The sequence below is a fragment of the Cygnus atratus genome, chromosome 27 (genome assembly GCF_013377495.2).
Source record: "Cygnus atratus isolate AKBS03 ecotype Queensland, Australia chromosome 27, CAtr_DNAZoo_HiC_assembly, whole genome shotgun sequence".
Classification (NCBI taxonomy): domain Eukaryota; kingdom Metazoa; phylum Chordata; class Aves; order Anseriformes; family Anatidae; genus Cygnus; species Cygnus atratus.
The window spans coordinates 2,272,120-2,295,310 of NC_066388.1; the positions used below are offsets into that span (position 1 = coordinate 2,272,120).

The window sequence follows — 23,191 nt, forward strand, 5'->3', positions numbered from 1 at the left end:
TTCCTCCGTATTTTGAATAATCAGACATCTTTAAGGGAAAGTTCTGCTTCGAGCCATGTGATCGACAGGGGGAAGAGGCTTTCCAGCCCGCTCTGAAGCAGCCAGAAAAACGGATTCTTAACACTTCGAGGAAATCCAAGCCGCTTGAGAGCCGAGTTCCTCCCATCTCGCTGCGGGTGCCGGAGCTGCAGCAGGGGTCCAGGTGCTGGGGGGGGACCCCACCGGGGATGGATTCGGGCACAGGTCCCTGCAGGATGATGCCCCCAGCCCCAAACCATCGCACGATGCCACCGTGTGCCCCCACGAGCCCGTGGTCCCCAAGCGATTCAGGTGGCACCGCAACACACGGAGCCCTGCATGAATTCATCCGGAGGGTCCTGTGCCCCTGCCCAGGGAGGATCTCGGGGTGCAGCACCCAAGGGTGCCCGGCACCCCCCGCCCCAGTGCTCCCAGTGCTCCCAGTCCCGGCCGTGCTGGGCTCGGGAAGTTCAATGGTGCCATCTCGTGGCCCCGCGCACGCACAGCAGCGCACCAGAAGCGCTCAGCACCATTGCATTAACCCTGCCCGGACACGGGGTAAATCCTGCACCGGCCAGATTATTAATTAATAATGTTAATTAATAAATAATAATTAATTAACCCGGCTGAGCTCCTCCAGGCACTCACACGGACGTGTGGAGAGCAGCTGGGAGTGGAAACACCGAGCCGCAGCACGCCAGTTTGTGTTGAAAAAGCTCACAAAGCAATTGCACACAAATGTTGTAGCAAAAAATATGCAAAAACAAATAAATTGAATTAAATTTCACCCACACCTCAGCCCCAGCCCCGAACCCTGAAGCAATGGGGAAGCATAGGAAAAAAATCTTAAAGTCCCCTCTAAGTTTGGGGGGGGGGATTTGGAGAGGAAAACACGAGCCCCAGTAGCAGCTGGGGGGTGGGAGAGCAGCACCAGGACCCCCAGCACAGCACTCACCTTGTCAGCCCGGGGGTAGCGCACCCGGGGGCTGCCCCACTCCCTGCTGATGCGCCAGCGGTACTGGTGGCACTGGGGGATGTATGAGCAGCCCACGTCCCCCAGCTGCGGGTAGATGACTTCTAAGTCGCCCCTGGGGAGAGAAAGGGAGAAGGGAGCAGGTGAGAGGGGAGCAGGGTGCAGGATTAGCGCCGCTCCCCAGCCAGGCTGGGGGTGCTGGATCCAACCTGCTGCTGCTAAGGGTGCTGGGTGCTTTGTGCACCACAAAGCCTCCCGTGCTGATCAGGAGATCTGCCTCTCCTCCCAACCCCCCCCCCCCCCCCCCCAAGCAGCAATAAAACAACTTGAAACACCTGTGGGTGCTCAGCACAGCTCAGGGGGTTCCCGGTATTTAAATTCATGGCCCATTTGGCTTAACCCAAGGCCTGAAGACAGAGATCAGGAAAACAAAACGCTCCCCCCCCCAGCCCCCCATCAGCTGGCACAAGCCATTTGGACCCCAAGCCCATTCTCCCACTTACAACGTGGGCAGGGAAGAGCCTCCAGTGGGTTTGGGGCACAAATCTCACAATAACAGGTCATACCTCAAGCTCAGAGCAGGTCCTGGCAGGAGGGGGCATTAAATCCTGCACCCCCAAAGGCTGCCAAGCACCTGCAGGGGCTGGCCCAAGAGGCTGATGGTTCAAATTAAGGTGCTTTTATGCCACCTGCATTCATCTGGAAGTTTACCTGAGCTGCGTGATATTTTGGGAGCATTTTGGGTACCCGGGAAGCAGCAGGAGGGGTGTTTGTAGCGCAAGAGGCCCTGGTAAGCCCTGAAGCAAGGGGCACGCACGGTGCTGCTCCCCCAGCCACCGCCTCCTGCAACCCACAGGCACCTCCAAGGGACATTTGGTATGAAAACACCCAAAAAGGGGCACATGCAGTGCCTTTTCAGCTCACACCAGCCCAGCTGGAGCAGCAGCACCAACCCCAGGAGCAAGAGCCTCTTTTTCCCTCACCCAGCCTCTGCAAGCCTTTACACCCTGCAGGCCGGGCTTTGAGGTCTGCGGGGTGTCCTGTTCCAGCTCTTTCCCTCCCCAAAAGCGGCCTCGTTCCTCTGAAGCTCCCTGCAGAAGCCGTTTGTCACCCCAGTTGTGTAAGGCCCTGCCGGCAGCGCAGGGAGCAGAGGGGTGACCGGGGGCACCGAGACCTCAGCTTGCCTCAAACGTCAGGCACCGCTCTGCTCTGGCCCAGTTTCCCAGCAAAAAGAGGAACTCGGCCAGTATTTATAGCCCTGGCGAAGGGGATACTGGAATTAACTGTCCCGGGGGATGACGTGTGACCGGCTGCACAGGGCTGGGGCACTTTGGGCACAACCGCTCACCTGCAAAACTCGCTGTCCGGGCTGCTGAGGGTCTGGAAGAAGCACGTGTGCGAGGGCTCATCCGGCCACGGTGCCTGTGCCCCCTGGGCAGCGGTGCCCAGCAGGCTGGCGGCCAGCAGCACAGCACCCAGCAGCTCCATCCTGCCCTGCGGCGACCAAGGGATGAAGAGGATCAGTCCCACAGGCGCCCAGCACCGCCCCAGGACCCCCCACCGCCACGCTCCGGCTCATCCCTCCCGCTGCAGGTGAAGCACGCCCAGTTCACAGGTTATTTTTCCCAGTTCTACCAGGTCCACCTTTTTAATCCCGGTTATGTCTGACGCAGTTTCCTGCTACTGCCTTGTGCCAGGGAGCACGGAGCCCCCAGCAAGACCCCAACTCAGAGGGACCCCACGCACAGAAGCCACCCCCACAGTGTTTATGGCACAGCACAAAGCCCCCCAACACCAGCCCTGCTGCTCTCCCTCGGGTGCTGTAACATGATGGAAAAGAGGAAAAGCCAGAAAAAGGCTTGGCCACGGTCAAACCAAGCCCTGGGGTCAGGGAGATGAGGTTTATACACCCGCACCCCTCCCCAAGTGGCCGCAGCACCCCAATGGGTGCCAGGGGCAGGCACCCACCCTTGGGTGCTGGGTGCAGCTCCGCAGAGCCCGGAGCCAGGGCTGGGGTTGCCACGGAGATGGGAGGAGGGGAAGCAGGGACTGGAATCGGGGTGAAACAGCCCAGAAATGGGAATCCCGCTCCCCGAGGAGCACAGAAGCAGACAGTGGGGTTTCACCCCGCCGAACCCAAAACCATCTCCAGGTCCCCCAGGGGTTTGGGTCCTCGCCTGGCCCAGACCCCGCACCGTGGCAGCTCCCCAGCTGACCAGAGGGGGTGCAACCCAAGCACTTGCAGCAGCCGATTTTCTCCGTTGCCTAATCAGTTCTGGATGAGGCATACACCAAAAAAAAATAAAAATCCCCTGTCAGCTGGGAATAGGTATTACACCACGCTGTATCATTATATAATGAAGCACCAGCACGCAGAGCAAACACGGGTAAGCGCCAGCACCGCTGTCATTACGGAGAGGAAAAAAAAAGCATCGGGCTTAACTAATTAGAAGCATTAACATATTGGGAATGGTCTGGAGGTTTAGGGGCGAACGGCTCCCCGTTCCCACGCTACAAGATGGGCAAACCCCATAATTACAGCCCGCAGCCTGCAAACAGGCTCACGTGAGCCGCTCCTCTCCCAGCAGCGCTGCTTTGCATGAGTCAGGGTGCCAGAAGTGGGGTTTACATCCTCACACACGCTCCCAAAGCCCCAGGGGGGTCACCGGAGCCCTGATCCCAGCCCGACCAGCTCCGATCTTTGCGCCACGCAGCTTCTCTCGTTTCCTACCCACAGCAAACGGGGTGGGCAGCACCCAAAGGTGCACGTCCCCAGCGGTGCCGAGGACCACGGGTTCGCCCAGGGGCAGCCTGGCGATGCGTGCATGGGGCCTGTTAATCATTACCAACAAAGAGTCTGCCACAAAATTAATTTCTTAGGAAAGCAGGGCTTCCCTTGGAAAGCCACCAGCTCAGCCGCAAGTTGTCAGGAAGGAGGCAGAATTTTTTTTTCCTGGGCAGCTTTGACCTGGACGGGCACAGGGGACTCACCTGGAGAGCTGCAGACACAGGCAGGGGATGCACAGGGTTGAAGGAAACTCCCCCTGGTAAGCCATCAGATTCTTGCCCTTTATTTAAGCACGAAGCTGGCAGGAGGCTTGCACCCAGCTCTCAGGGCACGGGGAGCAGCAGAGCTCTGCGACCATCCGCTGAATCTGGTCACTTTGCAGGGGTTGCTTTGGGAAACCCAGATAATAGAAAAGGGCAGCAATGGGATGAGCTCTGCACAGGCCAAACAAGGGTATCACGTATTTTTTTTTTTTTTTAGCCTGGGGACAGGGAGAAGCCTTTCACAGAGGCAGTGTCAGCCACTTGCAGCTCCCTCCCGAGAGAGGATCGTTACCAAATGGGATGGGAACGAGAGGGTTTGCTGATAGATGAGGAGCAGAGAGCTCCCCGGGGACGCCTGGGAAGAAAACCCCACGGGAGCAGCAGCCTCTGGTAGCATCCCACATCAAACGAGCGCGGCTTTCTCTCTAAAAGCTGTTTGCAGAGCAGAGATCCCATTTCTCCCGCTCGGGTGGCTGAGCTGCAGAGAGCAGGCAGCCCGTGCCCAGCCCCGTGGAACAAACCCACAGCACCGGGGGAATAAAACACACGGGGAAAATTGGAGATGCAGAGCTGACATCTCCCACCTGCTGCTCCTGCACGGGCAGACAGCTCCTGGACCGCTGGATTTTCTAGAGGCACACACAGGAGAGGCTGCCCCTGCTCACTCCACTGCCAGGTGGGAGCACAGCACCCCTAAACCCACACCGGGGATGGGTTTGCTTCCGCCAGCACCGATTTTCTCAGCCCTGAGTGCCCAGAGCCTGCATGCACCGGGGAAAACACACCAGTGCCAGGCCAGGCACCAAGCAGGGCTCTGTCCCTGCAGCCTGAAGGGCTTGCACGTCCCCTCGAAGGGCTTGCACGTCCCCTTTCCTGCCCAAGCAGAGCAGGGCTGCAGGAATCCCGTCCTTCCAGCTGCTGCAGCTCTGCAGCTCGCAGCTGCAGCAAGCCTTTCTGCCTGGGGTTGGCACACACAAGACATTCCTTCTGCTTTAAGAGGCTTTTCACTTTTTTTTCTTGCAGAGCCCTTATTAAAAGAACCACAGCAGAACCCTCTCCTGGTCCTCTGAGCGACCACAACCTCACCCCGCCAGCAGCAGCAGAAGTTTCCTCTTCGGTGGTTGTTCAGAAAAGGCTTGCAGCAGCGCCGGCTGCTTTCGTTTTGCAGAACTGCCTCGTGCAAAACGACTTCCAGCAGGAAATGATGTTAAAAAAAAAAAAAAGCAAAAAAAAAAAAAACAAAACACAATATTTAAGGCAGGCACCAGGTCCAACCAGTGACTTTTGGCTGGTTTTTTTGTTTGGTTGTTGTTGTTTTTTCTTTTTTCCTGGGAAGCCCAAGGAGGCCGAGCGCTGCCTGCACTTGCTGCAGCCCCGCTGCCACTTCGGTTACTCGGGGGGAGATGACAACTACAATACAAATATTTCCAGCAGACCAAATCCATTCGTCTCCCAAAGCCTTTCATGCTTGACAAAGCTAAGACACAGGTAGGAAATCATCATCTGCTATTTAATATTAAAGACGAAAAGGCTTTTAATAAAAGGAAACTGGCTTGGGGCAGGGAGAAGGGCTGCAAAAACTGCAGGGAAGCACTTGGAAAGCCACAGACCCTGTGTCAGGAGCCAAGTGACACGTGGGATGCCCAAAACGAAGGGTTTGGGGGGAAAGAAGGCAATTTTCTGCCCCCAGCACAGACGGTGCTGAGCCCCCAGCCCAACGGGGCTCACCTAACTTTGGGTTTTTAGCACAAAAAACATCTCCAAACCAGGATTTCCCCCCAAGTGCCCATGGTCAGGATGAATTCTGCTAAAACCAGGAATTGTTTGCAAGCTCTGGAGTTCCCCGGGCGGGCTGTGGGCTTCCTGGAGGTGCTGGTTTAACATTAACCCGTGCCACCCACAGCCTGCCTGCTTCACCCAGCCCCACGCAGAGCTGTGGGATTTCACGGTCTCGCTTTACCTGTAGTGCTTTTCATTAATTAACCACGTTTATTTTTCATTAATTAACCACGTTTCTCACTGGAGAAAGGCCCCGAGAGCTTTGCCCTAGTGCTCACGCAAAGATCTTTGCGCTGCACAGGCAAAGGCCTTTCTGTGCAATAAGGGGCTCGTTGCACACCCACCAAGACCCCTCGAGCACCTGAGATTTGCATAAAAAAAAAAAATGCATTTCTGCAGTCAGATCCTGACCAAAACCTGATGTTTGCTGTCCATCAGTGGGGTAGGAAGCAGAGGGTTTGGCAGACCCTCGGTGGCCAGGGGAATTCCCTCAGCCCTGGTGGTGCAGGAAGCCCGTTTTCCAGATATTTCCCTCCGTGGCACGCAGAATAAAAGGAAACAAAACCACATCCTCTCCCCGTTCTGCTGCACCTCCTGCCGTGCCCTAACCACACCGTGCCTCTTATCTCCCCTTGTTGTGCCTCTTATCTCCCCTTGTAGGGGCTGCCCGCTCGTTTTCCCAGTGCGTGGCCAACCCATGGCCCCTTGCAGGGCTGCAGCAGAGAGCAGAACCACGTCCCCATCCCTGCACCAACCCCCAAAATTGATGTTTTCCCCGGAACATGAGCCAGCAGCACCCTCACCACGGGTTTTGCGAGACACGAGGCTTGGGGACAGGGCCACCCCCCTCTGCACCCCATCCCCAGCACCTGGGCACCCACCCCACCAAAAACCCCTTTCCAGCAGCCCCACCTGGGGCATTTTGGGGGGAGGGTGGCGGGGTGGCTGTGGCATGCCCGGCTCGCAGGGGGGTGACCTTGGAGCCGCGCGGCCCCGTGCGTGCACGCCGGGTGCGTTTGCAGCACCGCACACCCACCTGGCACAGCCCCGCCGGCCACAGCGGGCACCTTGTGACTGCACCCGAGCCGCAGCCCTCCCCGGAGCAGCTCGGCTATTTTGGGAGCCGAGTTTTGCATTTGACCTACATTGAGCGCCCGCACTCGGCAGTCACAAGGCAGGCGCGGAGCCGTGCAGCAGCTCCAGCAGCTCTGCGGGTCCCAGGGGTGCTGACGAGCACCCAGCAGAGCCCCAGCCCCCTGCAACCACCTCGCACCCACATCCTTGGGGTGCTGCGACCCACCCGGGGGCTGCTCGTCCCTCGAATTTCAGGCTCCATTTTAAGGACCCTTTCTTGAATTTCAGGCTCAGCTCCCCGGGTTAAGGACCCTTCCCAGCTCCCGGAGCTGGGGGATGCCACCGAGCATCACTTTTTAAATGCCGGCAGCAGCAAAAGCGTTGAGAAACCCTCAGGTGTAGCCTCCTCTGGAGCTGCCACCCACGCTCCCCGGGGACTTTGCGTGGGAACCAGGGCCATGGAGGTGTCACCAGCAGCCGGGTGTTCTCCCCTTTCTGCCCTCCTTCCCCTGGGCACTGCACCCTCGCAGGAAGGCGCGTGGATGCCCCACGCCTCACGGGAGGCCCTAATTGTGATTACAGCCCTTTAGGGATGCCAACGACAAAACAAACCCTGCCCTGAGCTCCTGGCTGGGTGATGCTCGTGGGAAAGCCCTGGGGCAGCAGCTTAATGAGGAGCTGGGCTGAGGGAGGTGAAGGCTCTGCTCTGACTCAGGGCGGGCTGATCCCAGCCCCACGAGTGAGCCAGGGCTGGGGGGGACCCAGCTGCCCCCCCCCCCCATGCCCAGGGACCTGCATGGGATTGAGGCCAGCTGGGCAGGGCATCTATAAATATCCCCGTTTCAGATTCAGCCACACGTGGCTCTCCCCTTCGCGTTTTTTCTCCTCTTTCACCCATCTCCGCAGCCCAAAACAAAGGGGAACACAGGCCAGACCTTAAATTTTAAGGCGTGCAAACATACAGGGGACACAAACTACTTAAATGGGTCCAAATCCCCAGTGTGGACGCACTTAGAGCAGATTAACCTGTGCATCAACAGACGATCGAGTGACACTAAACTGGCTTAACCCTTCCCCAGCTAAGTTTAACTGCTCTGCCCCTGGGGGCTCGGACAGATTTAATCAGCTAACGGAGTTTTCCTGGGGAGCCCTGAGCCCCCATCACAGCTCCAGGATGGCCCCAAGCCTCCCTAAACCCAGTTTGGGGGCACATGTGCACATGATGGGAACCCCCCCAGGCCATTCCCAGCTCCCCAATCCCCAGGGGCTCGCTCCCAGAGCTTTCAGAGCAGGCAGCCCCCAGCCCAGCGGTGCTGGGACAGCTCACCGTGGGCACCCTGGACCAGACGGGTGCTGCCGTTAACCCACCCAGGCGCTCAGCACCCTTATTTTGCAGGGTACCTCCGGGTGACCCCAATTTACTGCTCCCCCCATGCTAACAGGGGGATACAGAGCCCTTACAGCTACACCCCCACAGGCTGCTAGGCAAGAGGGAAAGCAGCCCAGCACCCCCAGCATGCAGCAAGCCCCCTATTTTTGGCCCTACCTACCCCTCCTCGCGCCCACGCCGCCGTGTCCCCACTCCCGGAGCGGCCAGAGCCTGGCAGAGCCCCAGCCCCGCTGCCCAGCCCCTTGGCAGGGCTGACCCCAAAGCTCCGCCAGCCCCACAGCACCTGGGGCTGAGCAGGGGCAGCCTGCAAAGCTTTAAACCCCCCTGGGACAAGCCTCCCAGCTGGGGCACGGGTTAATCCCACGGCTTGCAGAGCACCTGAGTTGCACGGAGGCAGCAGCATTGCTTTGGGCTCAGTGACCCGGCAATGTCACGGAGCTTTGGCCACAAGATCGGGCATGAAATCCCCGCTGCTAACACGAGGCAGAGCGAGCCTCCTGTGAGAACATAGCGCTGGCGTGAGCCAGCCCCGGGTGACAGCAGCAGAGGCGCCCGGGGCACAGCAGCATCTCGAGCAGGAGGTGAGGCAACACCTGCACAGCAAAAAAAAAAAACCGCCGTGCACGTGAGGAGCAGCAGCGTGCCCCCCCCTAAATCGGCACCCGCACACAGCAGTCACCGTGCAAGGAGCTCCGATCCCACGGGGGGATCAGCCTGAGTGCTTCTGGATGGCTCCCAAGCCCCCCAGGTGCCTCCTGCCCCTTTTGAAGCCCTCCTGCTGCCCAGCAGCTCCCTGCTTTCCCATTGACTCACCGCCTGGGCGCACTGAGTCACCCCTCCGCCGCCTCTCCTTTCCGTGGCCCGTGGCCGTTTCCCTGGCCCCTGGGTTCCCATTGACTCACGGGCGCTTCTCTGAAGCTCGCCCTCTCCTTTCCATTCCCATCCTGGTCCCTCGGCCTCATCCCAGCCCGGTATCCACCTTCCCTCTGGCCAGCACCGTGCCACCAGCACCGCCGATGTGCTCCGAGAGCATCCCAGTGGGGCCCCCAATGCTCCCAAATGTCCCCTTGCACTCGCACACCAGTGCCATTCCTGAAGCTGCAGGGAGATTTTAGGAGGATTTCCCCACCTTTCTCCCCCTGGATGGGTTTTCTTTGGAGAAACAACATGTGGTTTGCAGAATTTAGGTCTAATAATTGGTCTTACCATCCCTCCATGCACCTCTCCACCTGCGTACTCCAGCTCTGACGTGGAAATATAGGAACGAGCCTGAAAGCTTATGGAAAATGTTGGGAAAATGGGAAAATTTGCACATTTTTCTCTCTGGAAATAGTGGGGGAAATGGGAAATTTTGCACTTTTCTTTCTGGTTTGCTCTCAGGGAGCTGGGTGAGCACAGGTCCTGGCGTGTGCCGTGCGCCGGTGCGCCCGGAGCGGCGGCCCCGAGTGGAAAATTCCTGTCGGCGGAGCGGGATTGTGGCTCAACAGGTTTTTAGTCCCGGCCCCTCGCGTTGTGTCAGTGCAAAAACTCATCCCTAGGGCATTTGTTCGGATCACATGGGCGAGAGTATAAAAATGGTCCCTACCTGCGCCGGGCCAGCTAGCAGCCGGGAGAGCCGGGGCACAGCCACCAGCGCCCGCCCGCCCGCAGGTAACCGCCGTCTGTCCGTCTGTCTGTCCGGCTGTCCGTCCGTCCTGCCTTTGCTAAGCTTTTGCCAGGGCTGGATCCCATAGCAGCAATGGGGTTTGGCCAGGCCGAGGGTTTTTTCCCCGTTCTTGGGGAGGATGCAAAGGGCTGGGGGGGCTGCGGGGAGCGCGGATGGTTTGCAACATGGGGGTGGGTTAGGGTTAGGGTCAGGGTTAGGGTTAAGGTTGGGGTCAGGTTTAGGGTTAAGGTTGGGGTTAGGGTTAAGGTTGGGGTTAGGGTTAGGAATAGGGTTAGGGGTAGGAATAGGGTTAGGGTTAGGATTAGGGTTAGGGTTAGGGTTAGGTACCACCACTCTCTGCAGTCCTGCCGGGGGTCTCTGGGACCCCAGAAGTTTTTCCCAATGCTTCCTACCCGTTGCTTTTTCCTCTTCCTATGGTCGCCATCCCTACTGGAGACAGTTGCTTAGAAACAGGCTCCTTCTTCTTTGATTTTGTGATGGTTTTTAATGCGGGGTTACGCAGCCCCCTCCCCATGATATGCAGCCCCCAAGTCACGCTCTGTGCCCGGGGTGCAGCTGGGATGTCCGGCACAGCGTAACAACCACGTGCTGCTGCAGCCAGAGCCAGGGACGCGACCAGGGGGGTCACATTTTGGCCCTTTACGCTGTCCCCCTTCCCCCCAAACTGCAGAAGCAGCCCCGGATGGGTCTGGAGAATTAATTCCTGGGGGCTGCTTGCTGGGGGGGATCATTTTCCTGTTCCGAGGAAGAGCCCAGCATCGCTGGCAGTGTCGCCAGCCTATTTTTGCAAGAGCACCGGGAGGAAAGGGAAGCAGAAGCCACAGGATGCGCCGTTACAAGGGGAACTTTCCCCAAATAGAAGCTCTTCACAGCTTTTGCACGAGGCGTCGGCAGCGCTTAATGCCGGGTGAAGCTGCGAACGCTGCGTGAGGAGCCGGGCCCGAAAATGCCCCGAGAGCCCAGAAATTTGTGGGGGGAGGCAGCAGGACAGGCAGGACGGGCGTCCTCCCGGCTGCGGGATGGAAAAATCCCGCACGGGATCTTGGATTTTGCCCTGGTTTTGGTTTCTGGTCGCAAAAAAACGTGCCTGGAGAGCCCCAGATGCAAGGGGGGATATTTTTTGTGTAGGTCACTTTGTGTTTTCCTGGAGCGTGTGGCTCCTCCTGGGTTTAAATATTTATAAACCGAGCGATAAAGCCCTGGTTTGGGGCAGGATGAGCTACCACCCGCAGCATTTTGGGGCTGGCAGATGGGATCCACGCGGGTGGGCACAGGGAATTTCCAGGGAACCCCGAGCTTTCCAAGCCCCTCCAGTCTCCTGGCTTGGAGATGAGCCCCTTTGTGCTGGTGGGACAGGGGAGGAAAGGAGCAAAACTGTCCTTTTGCTTGTTTTAGACCTTTCTTTGGCCAGCGAGGGGCTCAGCTGGGTGCTGGTGGTGCTGGGGGGGGGGTCCACGTGGATGCTTGGGGTGCCCACCCTGGGCTCTTGCTGGGAAGGAGCCAGCAGCACGGGGAGCCCCGGAGCAATGTTCCCGGCTCCTCGCGTGCCCGCTGCCTTTGCCAGGAGCAGAGCTCAGGATCACCCCGCCTCTGCCCTGGACTCTGCCCGGCCTCCGCGGGAGGCTCAGCCCCAGCCTCCAGCGCTGTGGTGCCGGCACGGCATCGCTCAGCGGCCACATCCTGCTCCAGCCTGGCGGGCATGGGCACCGCTGAGCCGGGTAGGGGGGCCGGGGAGGATATCCCCCATGGTGGGGTGCGTGGTGAAGGTGGCAGCACGGGGAGGGCACTGGGATGGAGGGACATGGGGCACGGCTGCTTTGGATGAGACCACGTCCCCCTGCGGCGTCCTCCTCCTTTCCAGGTCACCACCAGGTTTCTGTCCTCGGGGTAGGGGGTGACAGCGGGCAGGAGGACGTGGGTGGCTTTAGGGGGTGAAGGCACCTTTGGGGCATCCTCACAGCCTGTCCCCTTCCTTTCAGAGGCCGCCAAGAGGAAGAGATGGCCACCCAGGGGAAAAGCAGCCCCGCCGGGAAGATGACCGCCGTGGCTCGCAGCCTGTAAGTACCCGCGGCCTCCAGCGGGGCCGGGCGCCGCGCTCTCCCCGCTCCTTTCCTCCGGGGACTTTGCTCCTTGCTGCCTTGGCACCGTGACGTCCCCGTGCCCCAGGGCACCGAGGGTGGATAACTCACAGCACGGCTCAGGACGGGGGCTGGGGGTCCCCTCGATGTCCCCCCGGCTCCGGGTGTCCCTCGTGCTGGCGGTGGGGAGCTGGGGAAGGGCACGGGGAGGCTGCAGAGGTTGCAGAGCATCTGCTGGCTGCTCCGAGGAGCAAAGGGCAGAGGGTTTGGGGTCCCTGAAAGATCAGGGAGCGAAGGTGCGAGCCAGGGTGCTGCCCCCCAGCTCCAGGAGCACCAGGGGGGGGCTGGGTGCTGGAACGGGCCCCGTTGGTGAACCCCACGGTCAGGGAGAGCTTGCAGGCTGGAGCAACGTCTGCTGGTGTCTCCGGCACCCCGAGAGCTTCTCCCTTCCCTGCTGGGGTGGGGGAAGAAGAGGGAGGAGGATGCTTTGGGGTGGGAATGGGGAAATTGGTGCTTGTCCTGGGGGGCTGAGCTCCGGGGAGCCCCAGCCTGGGGGTTTGGAGTTGTTTGGGAGCAGGGGGTGATAAGGAAGCCAGGCAGGTGGGAGCCCTCTGGGGCAGGTTCGAGGGGCTTAAATGGGAGAAGTTTTAATTGCAGCAGCAGCGAGGGGGGAGAGCAGATGGGGGCAGCGATGGGGTGCCGAGAGCAGCGAGCTGGGGTCCTTCCACCCCACCTGGGAGCGGTGTGAGCCAGGAGAAACATCCCCTAGCCACAAAAAACCATCCCCTAGCCACAGGAAACATCCCCGAGCCACCACGGGAAACATCCCCTAGCCCCGGGGTCCTGCTCCCTGCCCTCCTTGGGGGTCCGCAGCGGAGAGGGGGGGGGCTCCGAGCCCCCGTCCCCATCCCCTTCCCCGGTGCCTCCCAGCGCAGCCTCCTGCCAGGAGAGAGGCCAGGACCTGGGAGGCTGTGCGAGCAGCCGGCTGTTTCGCCCGGCAGCCACAATCGTGCTTTTGTTTCGCATAAAAGGGAAGGAGGGAGGGAAAAAAAGGGAAAAAAAAAAGGGGGGGGGGGGGTTCCTTCGGGAACGGGGCTGCCCATAAAGCCAAGAATGTATTTATTATTTTTTTTTCCTGCCACAATTAAAGCACCTGCTCCGACAGAGCAAATAAACCAACTCGGGCGGCGCGGCAAACGAGCTCGCCGGGCGCCTTCCCCGTGAGCCACTCGAGGGAGAAGGGAGGCGAAGAGCGGCGTGCCGGGGTGGGGTTGGGGGGGGGGGGGGAACAGAAAGAGCTCGGCTCGCCCATGCCCCGAAAAAAAGACTGCGAAGGGCCCCCCCTTCCCCCAAAAAGCCACCCCGTCTCCTTTCTGCTATGGAGAGGGAGCTCCCCGCCGTGCTGCGAGTTGGGTGAGGCGACGCCGTTGGGTTTTGGGGGGGGGGGGGGACGGCGGCGAAGGTGCGAGGTGGGCGCAGGGATTTCGGTGCCCGGCCGGCCTTGGCCCAACGCAAGGGGAATAACGGGGCTGGGGGGGCGGGTGGGGGGGGGGGAAAAAGGCAGCCGAAAGGCTCCGGAGAGGATGGCGAGGCATCACATGATGCGGATATACGGGGTCAGGGCACCGCCAGCCTTCCCGGCAGCCCCGCTGCAAAGATGACTCTGGAGTTTTGGTTTTATTCCGCCCCGCAGATTTGGGGCTGGGGGCACCCCGGGGGCTGGGGGCGCAGAGGGGGCGGTGAAGCGTTGGGGGGGTTAGGAAGGCAGTGGCGTGGGACGAGGCCTGGAATTGGGGAGCAGGGGGTTTCTAGGGGGGCTCTAGGGGGTGCCAAGGCACCGCGCTTCTGCCCCAGTGCCGCTGAGGGGCTCCCCTCTGCAGACCCCGTGTGTTCCCCAAATCCTGGTGCCCCGATCCCAGTGCAACAAGGGGAGGGGGAAAGGGGATCAGAGAAAGGGGTGCTCGTGTGCCCGGGGGGCAGGGAGAGGTGCTGGGGGGGGGGCGCAAGGAGCAGGGGGAGGATGGAGGGGAGATGCAGGGGGAGGGTGCAAGAGATGATGGGGGCAGGATGGGACCCCGTGGGGGGGGGGGGGGGGGGCTTATGGGCAGGTTGGGACCCCATGGAAGGGGACTTAGGGGCAGGATGGGGCCCCATGGAGAGGTTTGGGGCAGGTTGGAGCCCCATGAGGGGTGTTGGGGCAGGATGGGGCCCCATGGAGGGGTTAAGGGCAGGATGGGACCCCATGGAGGGGGTCTTAGGGGCAGGATGGGGTCCCATGGAGAGGTTTGGGGCAGGTTGGAGCCCCATGAGGGGTGTTGGGGCAGGATGGGGCCCCATGGAGGGGTTAAGGGCAGGATGGGGCCCCATGGAGGTGTTTGGGGCAGGATGGGGCCCCATGGAAGGGGGCTTAGGGGCAGGATGGACCCCACAGGGGGTCTTAGGGGCAGGATGGGGCCCCAAGGGGGGGGGGTTTAGGGTCAGGATGGGACCCCAGCAGGTGCAGGATGGCTGACAGGTGGGGGTCCCACGTGCTCTTTGCCTGGCGGGGGCTCAGCAGCAGGACGGGACCCCACTCCGAGGCCCCCCTCCTCCCCCCCCCCCCCCTTCCCGGCTCCCTCTCAGCCAATGGGAGGCTTCGGAGGGGGGGGGCAGGGGGCGTGGCCTCGGCGGGGCGGCTTGTTTTTGTGAATGAACGGCGGCGCGGCCCCGACCGCAGCGCGCAGCGCTCCGCGCAGCGCGGGGGTTGCGCGCAAGGGCTCGTGCGCGGCGCAGCGCGGGGGTTGCGCGCAAGGGCTCGTGCGCGGCGCAGCGGGGCCGCGGATGCGGAGAGCCGGGCGGCCGCCGTGCCGCCATGGGCCCTAAAGCGCGCGGCGCAGCGCGGGGGCGCGCACAGCCCAAGCGCGCAACTTGCGCCCTGACCATGTCCGGAGGGGCGAGCCCGGCCCCGGCCCCTGGGAGCCGCCGCTTCGTCTGTGTTGGTGTAAGTACCGAGCCCCCCCCCCCCCCCCGCCCCGGACAGGGGGGCACAGCGAGGGCACGGCCCCTTTGCGATGCCCCCGCGCCCCCACCCCGGGTGCTCCGAGCGCCCCCGGCCCCTTTACAACGCCCCAAAACCTCCCCCGGTGCCCTCCGGCCCCCTTGCAATACCCCTGCTCCCCAGCCCTTTTTGCAATACCCCCCACCCCCATCCTGCTGCTCCGGGCCCCCCCCCCCCCCCCCGACCCCTTTTGCAATGCCCCCCAAGCCCCATCCCGGGTGCTCCGAGCGCCCCCAGCCCCTTTGCAACACCCCAGAACCTCCCCCAATGCCCCCACTCCCGGCCATGGCCTGTGCGGCCCCCTGGGCCCTGCTCGCCCCCCATCCCCGGGGGGGTCCCGGGGTATTTCCGTGCACTGCCGCTGTTCCGGGGCACTTCCCCCCCCCCGTGCCGGGGGCTCTCCTCCCCTGGTGAGGCCAGGATGGAGGATTTTTAGCCTGGGAGTTGCTAAGCGACGGCTCCCGGGGTGATGGTGCAGTTGCCGTGGCAACCGCGGGCTGCAAAGAGCAATTTTGGGTTCTCCTCCCGGGGGGGGCGATGCGTTTTGGGGTGGGGGGCCCGGCCGGAGCATCCCTGCCCTATAGGGAAGGGCTTTTGCTAGAGGCAGCCCTGATGTGTCGGCATCCAGCCTCCCTTCTTGCTGTCCGGAGAGGCCGAGCAGGGGCCGGGGGGGGGGCCCCCGAGGTGGTGGCATCTTGCTGCTGACATTGGTCCTGCAAAAAGGCTCCGCACCCTCCCGGGGCAATGTGGTTGGGGGGCTGTGAGCCACCCCCGCAGGGCTGCCCAAGTTCCCCAGCGTGCTTCTGCTTTATTCGGAGCCCGCATCTCGTGCCGGCTGCTGGCCCCGTCTCCCTCCCTCCCTTCTCCTCGCTGCAGGCACTGATCTGGGCAGGATTTAGCCCTGAATTCCCTTGGGGGCACCGGGCTTTCCAAGCAGGGTCCTGAATCCCCTGGGCTGAGCCCACCGCACGGGGCAGGTATCCAAAATGTTGGAGCTCCGAGGCCAACCGCAGTTGTCATCCCCACGTGCCTTCCCCCCCCCCCACCGCTTGAACGAGCTCGGCTGAATTATGAGCCCTAAAAATAATCACTGCAAAGCTCTCCGGGCACCAACAACCCCCTGGGACCTCCTGAACCTACAGAGGAGCAAAAACCGATGCCCGGGAGGAGCTGGGGACCAGGGATTTGTGGTGCAGGAGATGGGAACACATCTCCTGGGGCTTTTTGGGGCAGGAGGCGAGCTGCCCTGCCTCCTTTTTGCCATGCCATGCAGACCGCAAGAAAATCAACACCATTCCCCAGAGGGTGGAAAGGATGTGGCTCGTGGCAACGAGCATTTGGAGAAGTTTTTGCCTTGGGACCGGCCGGTGGCTAAGGGCTGGCACCCAAAGCGATGTGGCTCGGTGCCACCCTGCCATCGCCTCCGCTCGCCCGCGGGGCTCGGGGCCCGATCCTGCGCGGTGCTGCACCCCCTCGCGTGCCGCGTCCCGCGGGCTCGTGGGGCCAGGTGTGCTCCCGAGCTTGCGCGCGGAAGGGAGGTGCTAACATTGGAAAGTCCTTGCCACGCTGCTCCCCTGGGAGCTGCGTCCGTGGTCCCCGCGCGTGGGGTGCGGTTGCCATCGTTACCGGGTATTTTAGCTCGCTGAGCCTTTGCGCTCGTGGTTTATTATAGCAGCTCGGGAGGCCCGTGCCAGGAGGGGGTGACAAGGGGGAAGAGAGCCGCTGCTTTGCAAAGTTCAGAGCAATTAGGTGTTGTTTTTTTACTTTCTCTCCCCATCCTTCCATCTCCCACCTGGAAGTCTCCTCGATCCCAAGCTTGAACGCTGTGATGAGTTAATTCTGGTTAATTTAGACTCTGGCCTGCCCTGGGGCTCGGGGCGGGCAAAGGGTGCTGCTCCTGGCCGTGCGTGCCCGCAGGGTAGGGGTGCTTTGCATCTCCTTCGCAGCACCCAGAGCTCCAAGCTCCCTCCGGGGAGGTTTCAGGTTGCACCTGGTCCTGGGAGGGCGGTGATGCTGGGAGCCTGCCCAGCTCCTGCAGACGTCAGGAGTCTCTTGTGCTTTGCTGCTCAGGACCAAAGAGCTCCCCTGGGAGCAAGCTGGGGGGAAAAAAAAGGGGGGCAGGATGGTGCTGGGGGCAGAGCCCGGTGCTGAGAGGCAGCAGGAGAGGCTGGCGGTGTTGGTGTGCGTGCTCCCATCTGGAAGCTTCGCTTGCGAACGCCGGAGAGGGAGAAAAGGGAAGAAGGGAGAGGAGGAAAAAAAAAAAAAAAAAAGCCTCATCTCACATGAACAAGCATGAGCCAGGGCCGGAGAGACGGAGAGGAGGGAGAGGGGGGGGGCCGAACGCAACGCAGGGCATGTGTCTGACGCGCGGCAGAGCAACGCACGCTGCCACGGGAACATTAAATTTTAAAGGGGAAGGGCAGGAGCGTGTGCAGGGAGGGGAGGGCAGCTGCCTGCTGGCGCTCGCCACGGCTCCGCTCGCTCGCCGAGCTCCCACGGGGCTGCGAGGGGCTGGCAGCCGCAAGCATCGGCATCCCCCCGTCGGTGCCTCGTCCCCTTCGTTATCCCAGCTGTATTAGCTGAGCCCGTTCCCCCCCGCAGGTCCCAATTAATGGATTCTGACATGGATTATGAGAGGCCAAACGTAGAAACTATCAAGTGCGTCGTGGTCGGGGACAACGCGGTGGGCAAGACCCGGCTCATCTGTGCCCGCGCCTGCAACGCCACGCTCACCCAGTACCAGCTCCTCGCCACCCACGTGCCCACGGTGTGGGCCATCGACCAGTACCGCGTGTGCCAGGAGGTGAGGGCTGCCCCAGGGCGTGGGGACCCCGTTGGGATGGGTTTGGTTTTGTTGCGTTTTTTTTTTTTTGGTGGGATTTTCTCCCCCTGTGGATGCTGTCCTCTCGGCGGAGCGCTTTGGCATCGCTGCAGGGCTCAGGGTGTTTCTCTTCCTGCAGGTGCTGGAGCGCTCGCGGGATGTGGTAGATGATGTTAGCGTGTCCTTGCGGCTCTGGGACACCTTCGGTGACCACCACAAAGACAGGCGCTTCGCCTATGGCAGGTAGGGCATGGGCAGAGCCGTGGCGAGGAGGGTGAAAGGCGCCAGGGCTGGCTCCGCCGTGACCCTCTCCTCCTCCTCCTCCTCCTCCTCCTCCTCCTCCTCCTCCTCCTCGCAGGTCCGACGTGGTGGTTTTGTGCTTCTCCATCGCGAACCCCAACTCCCTGCACCACGTGAAGACCATGTGGTACCCGGAGATCAAGCACTTCTGTCCCCGCGCCCCCGTCATCCTGGTGGGCTGCCAGCTCGACCTGCGCTACGCCGACCTGGAGGCCGTCAACCGGGCACGGCGCCCCTTGGCCAGGTGGGACCACCAGCCCCAGCGGTGCCCGTGGCCCCCAGGGCTTTCTCCATGACCACGCAACTGGAGAGATCTCTCGGTTATCTTCCCCTTTTTTCCAGGCCCATCAAACCCAACGAGATCCTTCCCCCGGAGAAGGGGAGGGAGGTCGCCAAGGAGCTGGGGATCCCCTACTACGAGACGAGCGTGGTGGCCCAGTTCGGCATCAAGGACGTCTTCGACAACGCCATCCGCGCCGCCCTCATCTCCCGCCGCCACCTGCAGTTCTGGAAGTCCCACCTCCGCAACGTCCAGCGGCCCCTGCTCCAAGCCCCCTTCCTGCCCCCCAAGCCCCCTCCGCCCATCATCGTGGTGCCGGACCCCCCGTCCAACAACGAGGAGCGCCCGGCCCACCTCCTGGAGGACCCCCTGTGCGCGGACGTCATCCTGGTGCTGCAAGAGAAGATCAAAATCTACGCACACAAGATCTACCTCTCCACCTCCTCCTCCAAGTTCTACGACCTGTTCCTCATGGACCTGAGCGAGGAGGACCAGCAGAGCGCCGCGGGGCACGGCTTCGGGGTCGCCGTCACCGCAGCGGCCGAACGGATGCTGCACCAAGAGGAGAGGCACCACGGGCGGGATTTCCTCCTCCGGGCCGCCAGCTTCGATATCTGCGAGAGCGCCGAGGAGGCCGGCTCCAGCCAGCGCAAACCGTGCCTTAGAGCCTCCACCAGTGACGGGATCCTGCGGGGGAAGCGCTACGAGAACGGGGAGCGCGGGCTGAAGCGGGGCCGGGACCTCTCCTCGTGGAGCCGGGCCTTCATCAGCATCCAGGAGGAGATGGCGGAAGACCCGCTGACCTACAAGTCCAAGCTGATGGTGGTGGTGAAGATGGACGCTTCCATCCAGCCGGGTCCTTTCCGGGCCGTGCTGAAGTACCTGTACACCGGGGAGCTGGACGAGAAGGAGCGGGACCTGATGCACATCGCGCACATCGCCGAGCTCCTCGAGGTGTTCGACCTCCGAATGATGGTGGCCAACATCCTCAACAACGAGGCGTTCATGAACCAGGAGATCACCAAAGCCTTCCACGTCCGGAGGACCAACCGGGTGAAGGAATGCCTGGCCAAGGGGACTTTTTCGGGTACGACTCCGTCCGCACCCCGTCGCCCTCGCGGGGGGCTCTGCCCCACGCCCGTGCTGTGGAGCACCAGGTGCTCGCCTTCCCCGGGGTTTTGGGATACAATCACCTTCAGGCTTGGTGTTTCTGGGATTTCCTTTCCTCCTGGGCCCAGATTTTTGGCATGTCACTGAATTCACGAGGAGCACTGTGCCCCTGGTAGGGTCTCCCCAGCCACGGCTTTCCACCCAGCATGGTGGCACTGGGCTGTGCCGTGATGCTGCAGGGTGGCATTGGTGGCTTCCAGGTGACATCCCGGGGGTGCAAACAACATCCTGGGGGTGCAACCATCCCAGCCTCCCTCTGGCCGGGCTGGGTTCATGCAGAGGGACCTTGCTGTGGTCAAGTCATCACGGTGAGGGGATGTATGATCCTTGGGGAGAAGCCCTTGCCCAGGGGAGAGCAGAGGAGGGGACAGCTGTCCCCATTGTCCTTCCTGGCATTCCCAAGAGCTCAATCTGCAGAAGTTCAGCAAAGCATTCAACGCCAGGATTTTTGCCCTTTACTTTTAAACGCATCATGGGAAAACCCCCGGCCAGAGCCGTGCGCGGTGCTCCGGCTGCCGGAGCCCTTCCTGAGTTCCTCCGAGCTGGCGGAGGATGCTGGAAAACAAACAAGCCTGGTCTGGCACATCCTGTACCTTGCCCTCAAGATTAATTTCGTTATTTTTCCTCCCGTTCCCTCTGGGTAGAGGTGTTTTGCCGTGGGGCTGACCAAGCCGGGGGTGACGGGGACTTTTCCTTCTCCTTGTTGGCAGATGTCACCTTCGTGCTGGATGACGGTGCTATCAGTGCCCACAAGCCCCTGCTCATCTCCAGCTGCGACTGGATGGCCGCGATGTTCGGCGGCCCCTTCGTGGAGAGCTCCACCAACGAGGTGAGGAAGGCCCCGAGGATTTCCCCTGGTGTGGGGAGGCTCGGGGACAGCCGTGGGGTGACGGCCGGTGTGCGGCTCGCAGGTGGCGCTTCCTTACACCAGCAAGAGCTGCATGCGGGCCGTGCTGGAGTACCTCTACACCGGGCAGTTCAGCTCCAGCCCCGACCTCGACGACATGAAGCTCATCATCCTGGCCAACCGCCTCTGCCTGCCCCACTTGGTGGCTCTCACCGGTGAGTTGCTGTCACCCCCAGGAGCTCGGGGACATCCCAGGGGTTTACGGCTGTGCTCTGACCCCCGCCGTGTGTCCCACAGAGCAGTACACCGTCACCGGCCTGATGGAGGCGGCGCAGATGATGGTGGACATCGATGGGGACGTGCTCGTGTTCCTGGAGCTGGCACAGGTAGGGTGACACGGACGGGAGCTCGTGGTGGAAGAGGTGCGGGTGGCAGCTCCGGGGTGGCACCGCTTCGGCAGAGAGGGGCTGATCCTTAATGCCAAGGTGGGGGGGAACGGGGTAAATCCGTGCGCTTTGGTGACGCGTGCTCCATCTCCAGTTCCACTGCGCCTACCAGCTCGCCGACTGGTGCCTGCACCACATCTGCACCAACTACAACAACGTCTGCCGCAAGTTCCCCCGCGACATGAAGGCCATGTCGGGAGGTGAGCGTTGGTGGGGTCCGTGGGGTCCCCGTCCCGTCCCCCCCCATGGCACAGGGCTGACCACCGTGTCCCCGCAGAGAACCAGGAGTACTTCGAGAAGCACCGCTGGCCGCCGGTGTGGTACCTGAAGGAGGAGGATCACTACCAGCGGGCGAGGAAGGAGCGGGAGAAGGAAGACTACCTCCATCTCAAACGGCAGCCCAAGAGGCGGTGGCTCTTCTGGAACGCCTCCTCCTCCCCTTCCTCCTCTCCTTCGTCGTCGGCAGCCACAGCCTCCTCTTCCTCCTCCTCCTCCTCCTCCTCGGCTGTGGTTTGAAAGCCCGTCCTTGCCCTGGCTCCAGGAGACGGATGGGGAGGAGGAAGAGGAGGGGGATGAAGGGTGGGATGACCTGCCCCAGCGCCAGGCGGGTGCCCCCAGCTGGCACCCCGGGGAGACGGAGCGGGGCGCCCCCACGCCGCAGCGCCAGCGCCGCAGGACTGGCCCGGAGCAGCAGGAGAAACCCACGTTTACAGGAGCACAAGGGTTGTCTTGGGTTTTTCTTTTATTTTTTTTCTTTCTTTTGAACATCAACCGCATGAGGAAGAAGAAGAAACCCGTCCCTGTTCCACTTCAGTTTTTAAGCAGAAGCTGCGGGGTCGGGGTGGTTTTGGGGTACGCCGCCTCGCCGCCCCTTGGACTTGCAGTGGGGCGAGGTGGGACCCCGACCCCAAACCCCTCTGGGCTGCACCAGGGCTGATCCCACAGCATCCCCAAACCGCTCTGGGCTGCATCTGGGCTGATCCCACAAGGTGTCCCCCGCCCCATTCCCATGGGGGGGCTGTCCCCGTGCGGGGAGCTATGGGGAAAAGGAGCCCTCTCCTCCCCGCATCTCCCCACGGGACCTTGGCCCGCAGCAGCGCAGAGAGCAGACTTCTATTTTATTTTTTAAAGAAAATTTAAAGCAAAAAATACCGCAAAAAAAAAAAAACACAACACCAAAACCCACCCCCAGAAACCACCCCCGGGCCCTTCGGCTTGGGCTCGGAGCCTGGGAGGCTCCATTGTAATAAATGGTATTTTAAAAGCCCGGCGTGGTCCCTGTGTGTTTGGGAGGAAGCAGCTGGCGGAGGAGCATCGCAGGATCCAACATCAAAAAAAAAAAAACCCACCCAAACACCCCAAAACCAGGAGGAGCAGGGGCTTCGCATTGGACTGACCTCGCCTGCTCCACCTGCGTCGCTGTAGGTGCCCAAAATTGCACAGCGGATGCCCGGTGGCACCCTTGGGTGGACCCAAGCCTCTGCTCCCATCCCAGCAGGGGACAGCAGGGAGGACGAAGTGACACCCCTGGGTGCTGCTCTCGTCCCCGCTGGCTTTTTTGTAGCTGCTCCTTTTGGATGCTCGTCCCCAGCCCCGGGCATAGGAGCACGGGAGCGGATGCAGCGGGCGCACGCTCTGCGCTATCGCGCTTTGCAGCAGGTAGGATGAGTTTTGTTCCCTTTTTAAAGCGGGTGCTCGCTTGTCCAGCACCAATCCTGCACGTGGGGTCCTGCGGGAGGTGCCCGGCCTGGAGCTGCCGTGCTGGGACCCCCGGAGCAAAGCGCCCTGCTGCCGCCCCCTTCCCCATCCCGGCAGCTCCTGCTTTCAGCCACTTGCCTCGAGAAACCACCTGCACACGGATAAAGCCTTGCGGGGAACTTGGAGGCTGGCGGGCAGCTCTGGGTTGGTTTTTGGGGCGAGCAGAGCCCCTTCCTCACCCAGCACCTCCTCGCCCAGCACCGCATGGATTTGCACCGCAGCTACGGCAGCGCGCCGCCCCTGCCTGCGCCGGGGACCCAAATTTCAGCCTCCTGCTCCTGCCGGTGGGCAGGGTGGAAAAGCAGAGGCCAGGTTTGCTGCTGAGGACTTCCAGTGGCACCAGCATCGCTGCTGGGGACATGGGGACTGTTCCCAGCAGGATGCCACGTGGCAGAGCCCCGGGATGTCCTGGTCCCACAAAGGGCATCTCTGCTCCTTTGGTGCCCGCTGAAACCCGAAATGGAGCAGCAGCAGCATTGCAGCAAAGAAAAGAGATGAGGAAA

The 23,191-nt window shown here is 61.7% G+C and overlaps 2 protein-coding genes across 12 annotated transcripts in view; one reads left to right on the plus strand and one right to left on the minus strand.

The window, feature by feature from the left end:
* The window catches only part of PEBP4 (phosphatidylethanolamine binding protein 4), a 59,732-nt gene extending 54,504 nt beyond the window's left edge, over positions 1-5,228 (minus strand). The window contains exons 1-3 of one of the 3 annotated variants that reach the window (XM_050715733.1): positions 5,129-5,228; positions 2,340-2,485; positions 974-1,106 (exon numbers count right to left, since the gene is read on the minus strand). In XM_050715733.1, coding sequence (XP_050571690.1) covers positions 974-1,106; positions 2,340-2,479 — 273 coding nt within the window. In that variant the 5' untranslated portion in view covers positions 2,480-2,485; positions 5,129-5,228. Of the gene's footprint in view, positions 1-973; positions 1,107-2,339; positions 2,486-3,982; positions 4,032-5,123 lie in introns of those variants that run through there. The other 2 variants (XM_050715732.1, XM_035562637.2) reach the window with 2 other exon arrangements.
* A 60-nt stretch (positions 5,229-5,288) lies between these two features.
* On the plus strand, positions 5,289-23,086 carry RHOBTB2 (Rho related BTB domain containing 2). Of its 9 annotated transcripts, none has more exons than XM_050715739.1 (11): positions 5,368-5,530; positions 11,931-12,008; positions 17,668-17,869; positions 18,027-18,130; positions 18,246-18,431; positions 18,530-19,554; positions 20,348-20,466; positions 20,549-20,699; positions 20,782-20,870; positions 21,025-21,130; positions 21,208-23,086. In XM_050715739.1, the coding sequence occupies exons 2-11, from the start codon at positions 11,950-11,952 to the stop codon at positions 21,444-21,446; spliced, it is 2,280 nt and encodes a 759-aa protein (XP_050571696.1). In that variant the 5' UTR covers positions 5,368-5,530; positions 11,931-11,949; the 3' UTR covers positions 21,447-23,086. The 9 variants fall into 9 exon arrangements, with proteins under 9 accessions (XP_050571691.1, XP_050571692.1, XP_050571698.1 ...); XM_050715737.1 differs by lacking the exon at positions 5,368-5,530 and adding an exon at positions 10,813-11,075; XM_050715734.1 differs by having other exon boundaries at positions 5,289-5,530; positions 20,348-20,699.
* Positions 23,087-23,191: the final 105 nt, after the last annotated feature.